Source organism: Pezoporus wallicus, unplaced genomic scaffold, assembly GCF_028554395.1.
Source record: "Pezoporus wallicus isolate ANWC-B61680 ecotype Strahan unplaced genomic scaffold, APGP_CSIRO_Pwel_v1 contig_7545, whole genome shotgun sequence".
Classification (NCBI taxonomy): domain Eukaryota; kingdom Metazoa; phylum Chordata; class Aves; order Psittaciformes; family Psittacidae; genus Pezoporus; species Pezoporus wallicus.
This window is the reverse complement of record NW_026642398.1, coordinates 2,493,425-2,512,099: the sequence shown is the minus strand read 5'-3', so window position 1 is coordinate 2,512,099 and position 18,675 is coordinate 2,493,425. Positions and strand designations below refer to the sequence as shown.

Genomic DNA, 18,675 nt, shown 5'->3' with positions numbered 1-18,675 from the left:
CTTCCAAACGGGTCTTCAGTGATGAGTTTTCACAAGCCCCACTCGGCCGCGGGGCGTGCAAGAGCAGGCGCAGCCCGAGCCGAGAGCGGGAGCTGTCCCTTCAGCACCACGGGCCACCCTAGCCGCGAACACCCGGACTCGAACAGGTACCCGTGGCCACGGCCAGCCACAATCGCCTTCGGTGCAATGAAAGCCACAGCGGTCTGAATCGATCCGATGAAGGGGTAATCGCTTCAGACATGTTGCTAGCACGGCAGTATCAAGGAGAACAATTAAGTTAGACATAAATTAGTCTGCTGTCATACGCGCATTGCTAGACCTTGTGTTCCACTGATTCTTATCACACTTCTCTGAGGAGAAGCTTTGTGGAGATAGGTGTACCACTCTAAATTAGGCAACGAAGGGTTTCATTCACTCTGTTTTAAAAATCAGCCTGCAATGCTTAGTTAGATGCACTTTTGCAGGAGCACTGGTTGACTACAGCACGCTCACAAGTGCACACAACACTGCATGTGCTCCTCCAAGTATGGAAGGATGCAGAGGGAGAAGGAAATCTGTGTGAGAGCATACACACAGATTAAAATTCAGACTCGCAGAAGATTAACATGAACATTTAAGATCACTGCCCTATGAATCACAGAAAAGAAATCTCTTATTTTCCAGAGAACTTAAATACAGGAAGTAATTTTTTCCCCTCTATGAACCAGATTATTTTAGGATAAAGTAGAAATTAAAGAACAACCTTCCATGCTCACTTTTACAGACTACCAGTCAATGAGACACCATCACAAAGCTCCTTTAGTACTGAAGAGATGATACACAGAATAGAAGACGCAAATAGTAACTATTAATAAACTTTCAAAAGATGGATCCTCCCGGAGCAGAGTTTCCCAAATGAACAGTTGTTAAGGAACGTCTGTTTTTCCGCACCATTCTTTATTACCACTCTTCCTCCCAGTGGTTCCCTGTTGCTATACACATCTTAAATTTAAACAATTCTAACATCCCAAAGCGCCTCCGCCTACAGAAACACATGCCATGCTCTGCACGCTGAGGTGCTCCGAGCTTCCTAAACAAATCCCAGCTCTTTGCAGGAGAAAATGCTTCAGCTTCCCAAGCAAGTTGGGCTTGTTTCCAAGTAAAATATAACCAAAACAGCAAACTACCCTTTCTACCTGTCACCAACTGAGCTTAAGAACATAGAAAGTGTAGAAGCCACCTCTTGGGTGGGAGTAGCAGGCACCGTGAGTACATAGGCGTGTGCGTGGAAGCCTCGTAAATCCAGAGGGGCATGACTGGACGGTACACACTCAGCACAAATACATGACAAGAGACTGATGGAGGAAGAGATAATCAGTGACTAAAGGAGGAAGGGCAGTTCTGACATCGTAATGAACAGTAGGTAATCTAAGTCAGTAGCCAAAGTCACATTCTACTCCAATTCCACAGCCTGTTAGTACGTGTATTTTATATAATATAGCTAATAACAGAAAATAAGAGGAAATTTTCCCTTTAAAATCTTCTTTTTATATGGGCAAATAGGCTTTATACTATCAGATTGTCCTTCAAAGAATATTTTTTACCATCCAGGTATAATATAATCAAGTACACATGTAAGTAGACCCTGCTCAAAGGGTATTCCATATCATGTTCTGCTGAAAGCTACCTGTCTTCAGGTGGCAATGCTCAAATTTCTTGTAACAAACCCAAAATGGTAAAACAATTGAGTCCTGTACTAATAAGAGAGCTGGTGTTTCTTGTCCTGCTCCATACAATGCACTATCAAACAGCCGCTGAGTTGGAGAGGTCTTTCCAGATCTCCCCAGATTCAAGGGGGTGAACACTGAGAAGCGCTGGGAGAAGAACATTACCAAATGCTTCCATCCTTGATGGATACAAAAACACTGAGGAAGGAACCAAGCCAGAGCTGGAGTCGTGGCACAGTTCTGCGTGCACACCACAGCCTCTCGTTATCCTGGTATTTATTGTATGGCAGGGAAGCAAACTTGGTGTGAAATGCTCTGCTGTAACTGTGGGAAGCAGAGCAGTACAAAATGACAGCCTGTGGCTGTGTCCACTGACTGTACCCTGACTGTCTTGGGAAATGGCATGTCTGGGAAGCTGGGCAGCACGAATGTGACAGCAGACATCATTCTACCTGTCAGACCATGTGCCCACAAAGAGCAGACGCAGACTGTGACCTGTTGGCACAGCCAACTCTCCAGCTGCAGTAAAAACTTCAGGAACACTCTGGGAATGCCCAGGAGAGGCCCAGCGATGGGACCACATCTGTGGGAATCCCCTCCGTAGCCCTGCCCAAGACCAAAACTAAGTTTATGAAAGCAGGGCTATGTGTGGCTACACACAGGGCTTTCCCAGCTGATCCAGAACCCATGCTCTCATCATTTCCATTGTCATCCAAATGCCATTTGTCTGAGTTTTCCCTATATCTCTTTAAGCAAAGGTGCAAGGAGAAGCATGGCAACAGGGCCTCCGTCTTCCTAAAGGGAACACCAGGAGTGTCACCCTGCCTTTTCCCCCCTCCTCCCTGACACCCAAGCCACAGTTCAATGGTAGCCAACTGGCCAGCACCAATGCCCCCAGCCAGGCCTGCCTCACTCCTCTCTATTACCACTCTATGGGGGGACACAGGTTCTGTCTCTAAGAGTTAGAGGTGTAGGACACTGCCAAATCCAACAAGTGCCCATGAAGAGCAATGAATTGCATAACACAGGAGGGAAGCCAAAAAAACTCATCCAAGCACAGAACTCTTCCCCTGCCCTGCTGCCCCCTGCCCTTTCTCCCAACCAGGGGGGGTTTCACCCCAGCCCTCACCCTTGCCCCAGAGAACCTCCCGGAGGGCAGACACTCACCGATGGTGGTGATGACCGTGATGGCAAAGTAGAAAGAGCCGGCGAATTTCCACTGTACACCGGCCCGATGTGGTTCGGACTGCATGATCACCAACTCCAGCTGCCGGTAGTCCTCGCTGGTGATGTTGTACTTTCCTTTGAGCCGGATCTCCTCGGCTTTGAGTTTCTCCTCCTCCCGCATCTCGTTGTCGGACTCCAGGGCATCAAAGACGGCAGCCCCGACCAGCAGGTAGGTGAACGTGCAGATGATGAGGGACAGGGTCCGCACGTTCTGCCTCTTCATGGCCGCCAGCAAGGGGCGAGTGAGGGGACCATGTCCCCCCCTGGCCGCCCGGGGATCCGACAGGCCGCAGCAGCCGCAGCAGCGGGGCAGCTGCCGGCGGGGCTGCCGGCGCCCGCCGCTGCCGCTGCTCCGGGGCAGCTTGTGCTGCTGCGGCGGCCGCTCTCCGCCCGCCTGCTCGGGTTCCTGGGAGGAGGAGAGGCACAGGAGGCTGCTGGAGCGCCGGGACCAAGTGCCCTGGAGCCGGGAAACTCTGCGCAGGACCTGCCCAAACCAAGCCGTCCCAGCGCGCAGGGCCATCCAGGGCACCCCCGCTCCTCCCCAGCACCGCGGCCAGGGGCAGGGGGTCCCCGCCGCGGGGAGGAGGCGCTGGGCTGCGCCCCGCCGGGGAAGGACCGGCAGCCCCGAGCCGGAGTCCTGCGGCCGGCGGGTCCCCCCGCGAAGTTGGCGCGTCGACGCGGGAAGGGTCCCCCGCAGCCCGGGCGGGGCGCGGCGGGGACGCGGAGGCCGCCGCCGTCCCAAGTTTCTTCAGGCGGCGCAGAGGGGCCGGGGGGGGCCGGGCGGCGGCAGCCCGCCCATCCGCGGGGGGCCGCGCAGAGGGATGAGGGGCGGTGGGAGCCCGGGCTCCGTCCGTCGGGGGAGGCCCGCAGGGGCCCCGACCCGCCCCGGTCCCGGCTGCCTCGGGGGAGCGCCGGCCGGGCGGGTCGGGACGGGCTGAGCGCTTTATTCCTTCCGCCGCGGGGCGAGGCGTGCGGCGGGGAGCCGGGCTGCTGCAGGTGGCCGCGGTGCGGGCAGCGGAGCGGTGTCCGGTGCGGTGAGGGCGGCGGCGGCGGTGTCAGGCGGCGGGCGGGGAGTTGGGGACAGCATCCCCGGGCGCGATCGGCCGCGCCGCCGCTCCGGCGGGAGGCGGGAGAGCCGGGCCGCCGGCGTGGCCCTGGCGGCGGGGAGCCAGCGCCCCGCGGGAGGAGCGGCGCGGAGCCGCCCCGGCCGGCGGGCGGGTGATGGGGATGCGAGAGGGCAGCGAGGAGCCGGCGGCCGCCGAGGCACCTGCCCGGGGCAGCGGTGGGGCGGGCGCTGCCTCCGGCTTCGGGCTGCGGGGAAGGAAAGGAGAAAAAAAGCCGGCGGCTTCCCCGGGGAGAGAGCGAGGAAGGGGCTCGGCCCCAGGCGGACACAAAGGCAGGGATGAGGAGGAAAAAATAGGGGGAAAAAGGAAAAAAAAAAACGAAGGCAAAAAAAAAGGTACTTTCGCGGCTGCTCCCCCGGCGCGCGGGGCTGGGGCTGCTTTATTTCGGATGGTTTTAGAACAAAGCCGTTAAGAAAAAGAGCGGCCGTCCTCCTCCTCCTCCTCCTCCCGAGCTCTTGACATCATCTCGGGGAGAACCGAGCCCGCGCCCCTCGGTCATCGCCTGCCCGTGTCTGTGTGTGTGTGTGTGCGTGCGTGTGTGTGTGTGTGTGCGTGTGCGCTCCGGTGCGGGAGGCGGGAGCTGCCCCGGCCGCCGCGGGGACCGCGTTAACCCCGTCGGCGCCGCCCTGCCTGGGAGAAGCCGCGGAGCGGCCCCGGCGCGGCGCTTTCCCGCCTCCCCCCTGCTTGGCCACGCCCCGGCCGAGGAGCGGGGCCGGGCGGCGGCGGCGGCGGGGCGGGATCGTGGCGGCTCCGCAGGGACGGAGCGGAGCGGGGGAACGGGACAGGTGCGGGAGCGGCGGGGACGGGGCGGGGATGCACCTCAGGGAGCGCCCGCGGGAAGAGGCACCGCGGCACCGTGCGGGGATCGACCGAAGGCAGCGCAGAGCACGGCCACACACACAGCAGTGACACACCATGGACCATGGCACACACATGGGACCATGGCACACACACTGCAGTGACACACACCATGGACCATGGCACACACACTGCAGTGACACACACCATGGACCATGGCACACACACTGCAGTGACACACACGCACAAGCACTGCAGTTGCTCCACCACCAGTTTCCAGGTATGCAGCTATTCCAACTCTAGGAGGGAGCACTGCCGCTACTCTTAAGGCCTGCAACGTTTGCAGTGGCTAGATCAACCCCAGGCACAAACACTGTGGCTACTGCAAATCCTACCAGAAGCACTACAGCTACTCCAGTGCCAGGCACGACCACTGCAGCCTCTCCAACACCAGTGACCCATCAACAAGCAGTGAGGCTTCTCCAGTGTGAGCCACAAGCACTGCGGCTTCTCACTGCCATCCACAAGCCCTGCGGCTACTGCAACCCCCGTGACTGGGACAGATGCTACTACATAGCAACAATAGGCATAAACACTGCAGCTATTCCAGCCACTGCAACAAGCACAGCAGCTGCTGCAGTTAATCCAGCCACAGCAACGGGGCTACTCCAATGCCTGAGACAGACACTGCCGCCAGTGAGGCTTCTCCAACCCAAGCCCTAAGAACTGTGCCTACTGCAACCATGGCAGCAGGCACATGGGCTACTCCAATGCCAAGGACAGGTGCTGTGGCTGCTACAACTCCAGTGATGGGCACTGCAGGTATTCCAACCACATCAACAAGCAGTGAGGCTTCTCCAGTGCGAGCCACAAGCACTGCGGCTTCTCACTGCCATCCACAAGCCCTGCGGCTACTGCAACCCCAGTGACTGGGACAGTGGCTACTACATGGCAACAATAGGCATAAACACTGCAGCTATTCCAGCCACTGCAACAAGCACAGCAGCTGCTGCAGTGCCAGCCACAGCAATGGGGCTACTCCAATGCCTGAGACAGACACTGCCGCTACTGCAACCTCATTGACGAGCAGTGAGGCTTCTCCAAACCAAGCCACATGCACTGCGGGTACTCAAAGTACCGTGACAGACACATCAGCCACTCGAATGCAAAGGACAGGCACTGTGGCTACTCCAGCCCCATCAAGAAGCACTTTGGACAATCCAACCCCAGGCACAAGCACTGCAGAACGTTTGCAGTGGCTAGATCAACCCCAGGCACAAACACTGTGGCTACTGCAAATCCTACCAGAAGCACTACAGCTACTCCAGTGCCAGCCACAACCACTGCAGCCTCTCCAACACCAGTGACCCATCAACAAGCAGTGAGGCTTCTCCAACCCAAGCCCTAAGAACTGTGCCTACTGCAACCATGGCAGCAGGCACATGGGTTACTCCAATGCCAAGGACAGGTGCTGTGGCTGCTACAACTCCAAAGACAGGCACTGCAGGTATTCCAGCCACATCAACAGTGAGGCTTCTCCAGTGCGAGCCACAAGCACTGCAGCTTCTCATTGCCAGCCAGAAGCCCTGCGGCTGCTGCAACCCCAGTGACTGGGACAGTGGCTACTACATGGCAACGATAGGCATAAACACTGCAGCTATTCCAGCCACTGCAACAAGCACAGCAGCTACTGCAGTGCCAGCCAGAACAATGGGGCTACTCCAATGCCTGAGACAGACACTGCCGCTACTGCAACCTCATTGATGAGCAGTGAGGATTCTCCAAACCAAGCCTCATGCTCTGCGGGTACTCAAAGTACTGTGACAGACACATCAGCCACTCGAATGCAAAGGACAGGCACTGTGGCTACTCCAGCCCCATCAACAAGCACTGTGACTAATCCAACCCCAGGCACAAGCACTGCAGACACTGCAGTGACACACACCATGGACCATGGCACACACACAGCAGTGACACACCATGGACCATGGCACAAGCACTGCAGTGACACACATCGTGGACCATGGCACACACACTGCAGTGACACACACCGTGGACCATGGCTGCACGCACTGCACTGACACACATCGTGGACCGTGGGCACACACACTGCAGTGACACACACCGTGGACCACGGCACACACACAGCAGTGGCACACACCGTGGACCATGGGCACACACACTGCACTGACACACACTGTGGACCATGGCACACACACTGCAGTGACACACACCGTGGACCATGGCACACACACTGCAGTGACACACATCGTGGACCATGGGCACACACCATGGACCATGGCCGCACACACTGCAGTGACACACATCACAGACCATGGGCACACCATGGACCATGGCCACACACACCACAGTGATACACATCATAGAGCATGGCCACACACCAGAGACCATGGTTACACACACCACAGTTACACACAGCACAGACCATGGCTACACGCCAGAGACCATGGCTACACACACCGCAGCTACACACACCACAGTTACATACACCAGTTACACACACCACAGTTACATACACCAGTTACACACACCACGGTTACATACACCAGTTACACACACCACAGTTACATACACCAGTTACACACACCACAGTTACACACACCACAGACCACAGCCACACACACCACGGTCGTACATACCACAGTCCCGCAGCTACACATACCATGGCCGTATGCACGATAGACCATGGCCACACACACCACTGCTAAACAAACTACAGCCCCACACACCAGAGCTACACACACCACAGACCAGGGCTACACAGATCACGGCCACACACACCACAGCTCCATGCATGTACATACATCCCTTTTATGTATGCGTGGCCTCAGGCTGTGCCAGGGGATGTTTAGATTGGACATTAGGAAACATCTATTCACGAGGAGGGTGCTCAGGCATTGGAACAGGCTGCCCAGGGCAGTGGTGGAATCACTGTCCTGGAAGTGTTCAAAGACCATTTTGATGAGGCTGTTAGTGGTGTGGTTTAGTGGTGGATTTGGCAGTGCCTGGGTAACGGTTGGACTTGATGATCTAAAAGATCTTTTCCAACCTAGTTGATTCTATGATCCATACCACTATGGCCATACCTACCACAGCCCCACACATCACAGCTCCCCAAACCCAGCCCTACTCACCACATCCCACCACAGTTCTTGTCCAAATGCCGGACAGCGTCACACCCATCAAAGCCCACCACATAACACACAGCCATACATGTACCACCCAACCAGCCACAGCCCTTTGCATACCACCCCCATCCCACACAACCACACAGCCCCTTCCCCAACTGCACCATAACCTCCCCTAGCACAGGTACACACAGCACCATGTTCACGCACACAGTGCCACATTCCCAGTGGCTCAGAGGCACCAGCACCATTGTCTTCTGAGCCACCACCCTGCTGCAGGGGCTGCAGTCCCCATGGCTTCTCTTTGCCCATGGTGAACCCCATGCCATCCCTTGCATCCTGCCCTGCTCCTCTTGGCTCTCCTCTCGCCCACTTCACTGCTGGATTTCCAGCCACAGGTGCTGCCACAGAAGCCTGAGGCTGCTTTCATGTATGCCCCGAGACAGGGCTGTCCCTTCTGGTGTCAACATGGTAGCTGTAGGCCTCCTCCTGTGTAGGAGCTGGGATTTTCAACCTTACTCAACTTCTGTGAGCCTCAGGTGATGTTCCCTCATTTTAGCTCTTTCTCTAATTCTAGGACCCTGGGGCTCATTACTGTCATCCTCCATCCTTAAAATCAGCTCCATCTGTGTCATTCCTGACTACACTTGTCCAAGGCCTTTGGATACCCTTCCTGAGATGGAAACAGATTTGCAGAGCATTGCACATGGACCAAATCCGTGGGCTGAGAAGGCAGTCTCCGAGATTGAAGCCCTCTGAAAAGTGTGCCTCAGGCTGAGCAGACAAAACAGGTCACAAAGCCCTTTGTGAAACTGTTGGACACAGGGAGGAGGAGGAATTAATTTCATTAATTCAGCAAACAAGATTTCACCCAGGGCAAATTCCGCATCACATCACCTAAACATTACCAGAATCATTGCAGCACCACATGGAGCAGGAAGGTCTTGCCTGCCAAGGGAAGCCTGTACATAACAGCAACAGGGGAAAGGAGGGGAAAAGAAGAAGAAAAGAGGAAATATCTGGTTTTGATCGCCTCCTTAAAAATAGAAGTCTGGTTCCCGTTGCCCATTTCTGATTCCCCAAGGGAGAGCAGGAGAAGAAGAAGAATCTATAAATAGTTTGCAACACAGAGAATCCTATAGCAAAGTTGCTGGGAAGGATCAATATCATCATTCAAGGAGGCCTCCAAATTACATCTCAGGGGAGGGAGGTGCTGAACAGAATTGATAAATGAGTTGCAAATGCTGTGTGTGTTGTGTCTATCTAATTAACAGAGGGTGACTGGGATCAATAGCAACGAAGGAGCTGGGCTAAAAATAGCACTCAAGCAGGGATTGCAACCTGCGGGCAGCAGCTTGGATGGAAATATCCCCTGGAGTAATTAACCTTTAGCTGGAAAATGGTGGTTAGTGTGGGGTAAAAGTGGGGCAGCTGAGAAAGGACGGGGTCTCAGTGGGACTTAAGAGCAAAGTGTAGTGTGATTGTCATGGATGGTACAGGGGCTGCTGCCTTCCTCTGATCAGGCTGCAGTGTCAGGCTGCAGATTGATGTAGTGCTTGCTGGAGAAAAATCTGAGTATTTGCATTTTGCTGGGGTTGTAGAACAGGAAATATTTGTAGTTCTGTGTACTTGCAAAGGTTTCAACATTGCTCAGAGAAAAATCACACTCAGTTTTTAAACATCTATTTGCATCTACATCCTGCCTTTTTGCTGACCTTGCTGCTGAGAAAATACTCACCTGAGGACCAGTCTTTATGCATCCAGGCTCACCGGCACAAGCCTCTGTTTGAACTACAGAGCAAATAATGCCTAAAGAGAAGTCATTCAGTCCTTCCATCAACAACAGTCAGGCAAACTTCAGGGAGAAGGATTGACATTGGACAGGATGATCAATGGCTCTGCTGCAGTGCCAGGCTGTGCTGGCATCACTCAAGAGAGAGACAGAGACACATGCACTGAGCAGCAGAAAGTTCATTGTGAGCCTGAGTGGAGGATAGGGACCCAGGGTGTATAGCATGACTGAAAGAAAAGGAAATTGTAAGGATGAAGAATCTAGAAAATACCTCATTGTAAAGCTGGTGTGGAAAGGATTGGAGGGGTAAAGGATGAGTGAAAAGCTTTTCTCTCTTTAAAATAGATGGAAATGGCTAAAAAGATCTTTTCTGCCCAAAGGATTTCTCCATGAGGTAAAAAAAGAAAGTAAATTGTTTTATTCTGTTGTAGATGGGGCTACTGAAGGAGTGCAACTTGTTTAGTCACCAAAAGGAGGGTTAACTCGAAGTGTCAGCATATGTCTTGGCTCCTCTTGGTTTAGTCTAGCTTGAGGAAGAGTAAGCAGGTTGTAAGATAGCCCTGAGCTGTGTAGTGGTTGCCCTGGCAGCTGTGCTAACCCAATGTTTCGCCTACTCTCTCCACAAAAAGCCAACAGGAGTTAGAAGTCTCCCACGTTCAAGGTAAGAGCGTGTGGGTGCTGTTGTATTATAGAAGCTCTCACATTTTACCTTGAATTCACTCTGCAGCGAAGGCAAGAGCTAGTTTCAACTGGTTCCTGAGTCTCTTCTGTGGACCTGTCCAGTCACTCCTGTTGACGTGCCAGAGGTGCTCCTTGAGAGAGATCTAATGCCTCTCTCTGTGCAAGAAGGGGTTGGACTCATGAGCCATCTTCCAGCTGAACCATGGCATTCACAACAAAGCAGATAAGGGAAAAAAGCCTCCAAATCAGAAAAATAACCAAAACCTGTGAACAAAACTAGAAAGAAGAAGGGCTTGATAATACATGCATAAATATATATATATATAATATGAGAAAAATGAATAAACCTATTTGTTTTTCTACAGAGGTTATCAGGAAACTATTTTATTTCCCTTGAAACAGTGGCATGATGATGGTCAGAAAGGCAGTTCTTGTCCAGGGCCAAGGTTCATTTAGCCCAAAAGGCTCTCTCCCACAGAGGCTGTAGCAGACTTGAGGGAGAAATACAAACAGAACACGTATGTGTGATTCTTTTTCCAGCACCTTAGATACTCTCCCAACCTCAGACTATTTTGATTCAGGGTTTTTTCTCAGCCTCAGTTAGTTGTTCTGTTTAGTGACCCATGATGGATCCTCCTCCCAAGCACTTGTCCTCTCTCTTCCCAAATACAGCTAAAATGTTTGCATACTCAGCAAAAATTCTCATCCTCCCCGAAGGAGGAGTTCAACAGAGCTGTTACTCAGAGCAGGAAAAGCACTCCCATTTAATTCCCTTCAATGTTCCCCATCCCCTGTGCTGCAAGAGGGAGCAAACTGCAGTTTCTCTATGCCATTCATGGAGACTTTGAATTTCAAGAAGGTGGCCCCATTTCTTAGCCACTGTCCCCCATGCAGGGGTGTAACAAGACAGCTCTGTGTGGCTTCCCCATATGTCTGCCATGGCAATAAGAGGAAGAGGCTCCTCTTACTGCATACAGAGCAAAGCAGAGGTGTAACCCCGGCTCACTTTGCCCTGTAAAGTGTCTCTATCCCTTTGGGGGATTTTTTTGAATTACTACAATGAAGGTACCATGTGAGGGACTGTCCTGTCCAGGGCCACATGCCCAAGGAAAGCAACAGATACGTATCAGTACCTGATGGGTGTTGAAATTTTCTGTGGATATTCTTTTAAGTGACGATAGGCAATTATTTGTGGAAGGTGGTCACATAGAAGGAGTGGTTGTAGCTATGCTGTTTACATGAGAGGAGTGCCTCAGATCTGTAGCAGTTCTCCATCCCTGGAAGTGTTCAAGGACAAATTGGACGGGGCTTTGAGCAACCTTGTCCTAGTGGAGGGTGTCCCTGCCCATGGCAGGGTGTTGGAACTTGATGTCTTTAAGGTCCCTTCCGGTCCAAACCAGTCTGGGATTCTATAATTTGAACAGCCAGCAAGATTGGCAGAGCATAAGAAAAACACTGCAATTTCAGGGATTAAGAATAGCTCTCCAGAGGTCGCTCAAAAAATTCTTCCCTGTAAGTCTACAAAACTCATTCATGAAATGGTCTGACCATGAATGAAGACCGTCCTTCATAATGCAGCTGCAGCACGGAGGTAAACATTGCCATTTTAAGAACCGGTTTAGTTTAAAAATGCCTGGCTCAAGGCCTACCATAGCTGTATCTGTCAGCTCTGAGGACCTTTGGATCGGTGTGTTACCAAGATGAAAAGATAATCACAAGTACTAGAGACTTTATTGTAAGGAGCCAAACTTCCTTTAGTTTCACAGGCTCCCTTCATGTCTTTTCCTTCTGCCAGCCATGTGCATTTCTATAGTCGTGGACTATGGACTTATCTGGCTGACCATGAGAGGAAGCTGAGCCTGGGTTACTAGATGAATATACCAGTGTCCTTAGAGCAGTAGCACAGGAAAATGATGGAGGAGGGAACCTTCTCCTTGCAGCTCTCATTTTATTCTTTATATCTTTTCCCCATTGATGTTCCAAGGAGAGCAACCTCTATTGGATACACTCAGGAGGGTCTCAAATGAGTCAACAGCATTCCCTTCCTCAAGCAGTGTTTAAGCAGAAGAAGGCAGAACAGGGGGACTGGTGCTTTAAGTCTTGCCTCCATCTGCCTTGTTCCTGCAACATGACAGTCCTCTTGAAAGTAATCAGCAGTGACAGAAAACATGCACGAAAAGTCTCATTGACTTAGGGAGAGGGTGCTTGTGTGAAGCAAGCTCACATGTGGGAGAAAGAATAACAGGATCAGACCTACGCTTCGTATTTTTCCCCACACTCATTTCTTTTTACAGGGAATTCACAAATCTTAAATCCACCTAAGTGGCAGGAATGTGAGCATCTGGTCCAACCGAAATAGTCTCTTCTGTTCTATTTTTATATCCATGTATCATTTTTATTCTGCAGAGCTTGTGCATGGCAGAAGGGGTGAATTCACTTCTCAGTGTGCAAGCCAAAGGTCTCTTCCAGAACTGCTGCGAAGGATTTGGAAGATGTTTCACTCAAACACAGAATTTATATATAGGCACAGCGCTTTCATTAAACATGACCAGCTAAGGGGACAGCATCACTCGCTGACAGTAATGTATGCACGTCTTGAAGGCACATTATAGAGGAACAGGCTGCCTTGGAGAAATTAATACAGCAAAGGTGTTGATTATTGATGCGTTTGTTACTGAGCCGACTCCGCCTTAGTCTCCTGAGCCAGTGTGACTTCCAGATCTATTTCTAGATCACCAAATGCTCACAGTGTGACTGGCACTTTTGCATTTACTGCAGCTGATGCCTCAATGTAATATTTGATGCATACTTTAGATCATTACCTTGCATACCAAAACTGCCACTGAATGAGTCTTCAAAGAGAATCCTGGCAAAGTAGAAACGAAGATCCTTGTACTGGTACATCCTCCTCCATCATCACCAAAGGTAACTGAGCTGCAAAGATACAGAGCACTAGGAGAGACATCTTCCTATAGCAATGGGTACAGTGTTTTGATGCAACAACTTCTGAATGAACCTGTGGAAGCGTGTGTTTTGTTAAAAGCACCACCAAAGAAGGAAATTAATTGCTTAGGGGGCTTTCTTGCTAGTGAAGTAAGCTGCAACTGTTACTAATGGAATGCCACTGTAAAGGGAAGATAGGAGCTATCATGAATATTTGACATTGTCCTGTCCAGAAGAAAAGACTCCATATTGTCTGTGATATTTAAAATAAGGCTGAATAAAATGTGCTGATTTACCTTACTTCTCTGTGTTGACTGCTTCAGCAGCAGGACCTAGCTTTTATCTCCTTTGACTAAATGGTTGATGTATACATATCCTTTTTATTTGGAAGAGATTGAGTGGGCTCTTCCACACATCCTTCTATTTTTTTTTTCCCTGTTTAAGGACTCATGAATACACTCACCCTTCAGATACTTCCGTAATTTTCAGAGTGCATTTTGTTCTAGCATATATTTTTTTCTGGCCTCTATTCTCATCATTTATGACCCAACCGCCTCTCAGTAATGGAAAAACTTTTCCAACCAGCATTTTCCTCCTGCATATACCATTTTTTGGGTAGGGAATAGAGAGATTTACCAAAACCATAAAGAAGCCTGTGGCAAATAGGTTATCCAGCTGGATATCAGTCTGGATTGTTCACAAATGACAACAGACATCACCTGGTGTATCCTCACTTGCATCTCTTGCAAACCTGCCCCAGTGGTCCAAGGCCTGAACACTCCAGTGTAACTCCTGAATGCTCCAGCTATGGGTGCAGCTTTGGAGTTTGCCTAGGACACACAAGGGCCAAGCAACTCAATCTGTTGTACAGCAAGTGGAAGAGCATCTTCCCTCTTCCCCACAGACATGCTGAAAGTGTCAGCTTTATCTCACCAAAACCAGGCAGTGGTCAGGCTAACTAGTAATTAAGAAATTGATGCTAAATATTGTTATTACTGTGTCTGACTGTGTTGAAATAGAAATAAGACCATAGCAGTAGCTTAAGCCCCAGCTAATCCAATTACATTTAGCCATGCCAGAGTCTCTTACAGCTATTTTCCAAAATAAATTCCAACCTGCATAGACACACAAGGCTAAACTGTTTCTTTGAAAGGAAGATTATAGTTTTACTTGTAGAGATCAAGCAGGATATATACTCTAGTGAAAACCTTTGCTGAGAAACTCAAGAGTCAGGGCAAAGGCAGAACCATCTCATGGAGAGAATTTCTCACCACCTCATATTATCACTTAGTTTGAAACTGGAGGAGGGAGGGAAAATGAACCTTTAATAACCGCCCAGCTCTAAAATCAATTTCAGTGCTCCAGACAGCTTGTAAACACACAATATGCTTTAAAAAGGATTGATGCTGAGGAAAGTGAGGTGCATATTTTCCTGCTGTTGAAGTCAAATAAAGCTTTGAAAAAGCTTCCATTTTAGAGGGTTCATAAATGGCTATAGTGTTAAGAGCCTTCCTCTGGCTGAAGATGAAGGATTTGATTCTCAGCTCTGTTGTACACATTTAAATCAGGAGTAACCCACTGAGAGTTGACCCAGGGTACATTTGTTAGGAGAAAAGAATAGGATGAAGACTTGTATAAAAAAATTCTAGCAATTACATAAATTATGATGATTTACACTTTTGGGCCAGGAGTTGAGAATCCTTTTAAAACCACAATTGATTGATGAAGCCTCACAACATGCCTGTGATTCAGTAAGGACTACACTCCGTTTGCAGATGGTTGCTCTGAAGCACAGCATTGTTATATGGTTACAAGCCCAGCAAATGAATTAGTGGCAGAGCATGAACCAAATTCAGGTTGCTATATCCTAAATATCATACAGCAGTGCTCTGGGACAGCATTTTTTCCTGGGGGTTGCTCAGTGCAGGCCAGTCTGACTGACTGAATAAGGTTATAATAGTACCTAGGGTGAGAATTTCTGTAGTTCTGTTGCTCTTGGCTATCAAAAATGACAACTTAGCATTGTCATGATGCTGCTGCCTTTATACCTGCATGGTGTCACCTCTCATCACTCTGAGACCTGTTGCTTCGCGTAACAATCCACATCCCACTGAAGTTGCTGAGGTAGGAGTTGAAAATTTATGCTTACTAGTAAGTTTAGAGAGTAATGCCAGGTTCAGTAATACCATCCTGAAGGACCAGCCACGACTAGGGAAAGTTGCCGCTGATGTCTCATAATATACATGTGCAAGAGAGAAATGATCAATGGTAGGGGCAGAATGCACAAAGAGAGTAAAGATTATGACAGTGATGGTTGTCATGCAGGCAAACTAACCTAGATGGGAGGAAAAAGCAGACTGGAAAGGTGTGGGAGACTGAAGAAGGAAGTGGGTGGAGGAACGAAGAGCTGAGGATGTGGGGCTAGGAGGGAAACGGTTGGTGCAATCAACCATTTGGCACTGGGTGAAGAAAATATGCAGTCAAAATTGCAGAAAATGTTTATCAATGTCTACTTCAGCTTTGTCTGCAGCTTCTTCAGCTGTCTGGAGATTCTGGCTCAATCCTCTTTTCATTTTTTGTTGAAGACAACAGAGAAGGGTACAGGTAGCACCTGTGTTTTACTTTCCCCATGGGACATAACAGTCTGTCATGCAATGTTCAAATTCTAGGGGATCATTGGGAAAGGCTCACTGTGTTCACTGAAGTTGCACTGTACTGGCAGACTAAAGTGGGCTCTCAGACCCTAACCGAATTTCCAGCAGGCGTCATGCCATGAAGACATTACTGTTACTAAGGCTTTTTTCCTGCATGGAATGAAACACTGCAGAGACTTTTGCCTCTGTGTCAATGGTGTGAGGGGCAAAAAGAGCCAGAGCTCCACCAGCTCCTTGGTTTTCTGGTCCCAACCTCCCCAAGTGCAACTGGAGAATCCCTGTGTGTGCTGATAGCTGAGGGGCATTAACCTTAACCTCCCAAACAACCTTTCCCACCATTCTCCTGAAAAGGCTGCTCATGACACACTGTTCAGGAGGGAAAATTGCTGTTTAAAAATACTTTTTCCAGGGATTAATTTTATGTTTACAGTAGATCTATTTCCCTACTGCTAAACTGTAGTGGCAAAGCATCTTTGCAAGTATCTGCAGACTCCTGCCTGCAAAGCAGAGCTTTGCATAAGCTTAGTAGATTTTCCCCATCAGCACAGCAAGCTGTCTGATTGCAGCACACAGATTTCACTGTATAACCGCACTGCTTTTAGGACATGGTGCCAGCATAGCTAGACAGTCACGGTTCACACCTCCTCACACCCCCGGGCAATGTCGCTCAGCCAGCAAAGAAGCTGGTGGTTAACGTTGGCCAAGTAGCGTGACTGGAGCTGGCCCTGGTTCTCCAGTGTGTGTGCTCAGGGCGCTGCCGAGCTTCTCCTCACTGAACCTGCTCTGAAGTCACATTAAATAACAGGCAAGAGTTACAGGTCAAAACTCTACGGGAAAATGGCAAGCGGTATTTTTGGCCTGCTGAGTCAGGCACAGGAGATGGGGAAGAAGGGGGTTGGGACTTTTCCCTGAAGATCATGTCTTGGCAGGGGTAATAATTTCTGGCAGATTGAAAAATCCTGTTGGGCAGATTGGAAAGTCCTCAAAAGGCCTGTTTTGGGCAGATTGAAAAGGCAGAAATCTGAGCTCTGAATATGAAGCTGCTTGATAGCTTCATAAGACCACTTACTATCAATCTCATCCTCTTAGCAACTGTATGAACAGCAGGGCATATGATTGAATGCTTTTCATATAAACGTGAAATAAACCGCACTCCATTTCCTGCTGCAGGCTTCTTTCAACAGTAAATGTCAGGTGTGCAAGATAAAACAGGAGCTGAGATCCACTCCAGATCTTGGCATCTTCTGCATTTCAAATGTACATAGAGCTGCCTTTCCACAAGCTATACAAGACTGAATTCATCACACTTTCCAGCACAGTGCTAAGTAAAACAGAAGACTGATACACTACTAATAGTTGAGGCTTCTTAAAGCAGCCTCATCTGTTATCACATCCTCTGCCATCGTCCACCTTCTGTTCCTACATCACAGTTACTCTGGCCCTCATGCTCTATTTATCTTCCTCTTTCTGTCCTGAGTCCATGGCTATTTCCATGCTTCTCACTTTCCTGAATTCAGTTGTCCTGCTGACCCCCAATGCCACCAGCTCATGCAAGTCTGCAGTAAAAATCACTTCTACAATGGCACAAGCCAAAAGCTCCAGGCGGTCTTCATGAGATGCCACCATAGGTCAGTGTTCCTGGCTGTGCACAGGGTGACCATGCAGTATGATGCAACTCTCTGCACTCCTCTGGGTCTCAGCTTCTTCACACATGGGAAGAAGAACCTATTACCTGATGCCCAACCCAAACCTCATTTCAGGCTGATGCTTGATTCTCTGTGTGTCTTTAGGTCTAATAAATCAAAGTCTAGGTTTGGTGGAACAGGCTGGTTTCACTGGGGGCTTGCATGAGCAGAGATTGAGAATGAATGAAAAGACATTTAGGATTTAGCCCAAAGCATCTATTATGAATATGTCATTAAATCCATTCTAGCACAACTCGTGTGGTTAAGGAATGGGACAGGAGCCCCAAGCTTGACCTGGAGCTGTATCTGAGGGCCATGAGGACAGAGGAAGAATTTATTTCTGTGTAAGAACACTATTAACTGACATGCTGTCATGATGCTTTAGAGGAAAAGAGAGGGTATGATTACAGAGGGAGAGCAGGAACCACAAAACAGCACTTTTATTTTTCAGAACCTTCCCATAGCTTGGCAAAGCAAATGACAACAGAAGTTAAAACAGCACTTTCCAATTTTCCATTTCTTATTTCCACACAATTCTTCTCTGGAACCGTAATTAGGATATTTATTTTCCTGTGTTGTGCTTTTTCAACACAGAACGTCAAATGGTTTGGTAGCAGATAGAAAAACATAGCTCTTATCTCCATATAAATATAAAAGTGCATCCCTCTGCAGGACTAGACACAGGTATTTGTGATGCTCAGAGCCACCATTACTCTATTACCTAAAAGCCTCGCATCAATGGATTTCTCCTTGCATCACTTGAGTGAGGAGAAATTCAGTCCTCAATTACTATCCTCATCACACAGACAGGGAACTGCATCTTAGAGAAATCACAGCATGGACCGCGAGCACACAGGAAATCTGTGCAGATCATAAATGTCAATCAAAAGCAATGTGGACGCAAAGGCTATGAACA

At 49.6% G+C, this 18,675-nt stretch overlaps 1 protein-coding gene and 1 long non-coding RNA gene across 2 annotated transcripts in view; one reads left to right on the top strand and one right to left on the bottom strand.

The window, feature by feature from the left end:
- KCNK9 (potassium two pore domain channel subfamily K member 9) overlaps nt 1-3,682 on the bottom strand; it is a 79,196-nt gene extending 75,514 nt beyond the window's left edge. Inside the window, exon 1 of the mRNA XM_057429793.1 lies at nt 2,874-3,682. Within this exon, the coding sequence (XP_057285776.1) occupies nt 2,874-3,453 (580 nt within the window). The 5' untranslated portion in view covers nt 3,454-3,682. The remainder of the gene's footprint in view (nt 1-2,873) is intronic.
- Nucleotides 3,683-3,769: 87 nt separating this feature from the next.
- On the top strand, nt 3,770-13,720 carry LOC130610150 (uncharacterized). Its single transcript, XR_008974970.1, has 2 exons — nt 3,770-3,967; nt 12,884-13,720. It is a non-coding gene; the product is annotated as an uncharacterized LOC130610150 (long non-coding RNA).
- The last annotated feature ends 4,955 nt before the right edge of the window (nt 13,721-18,675 follow it).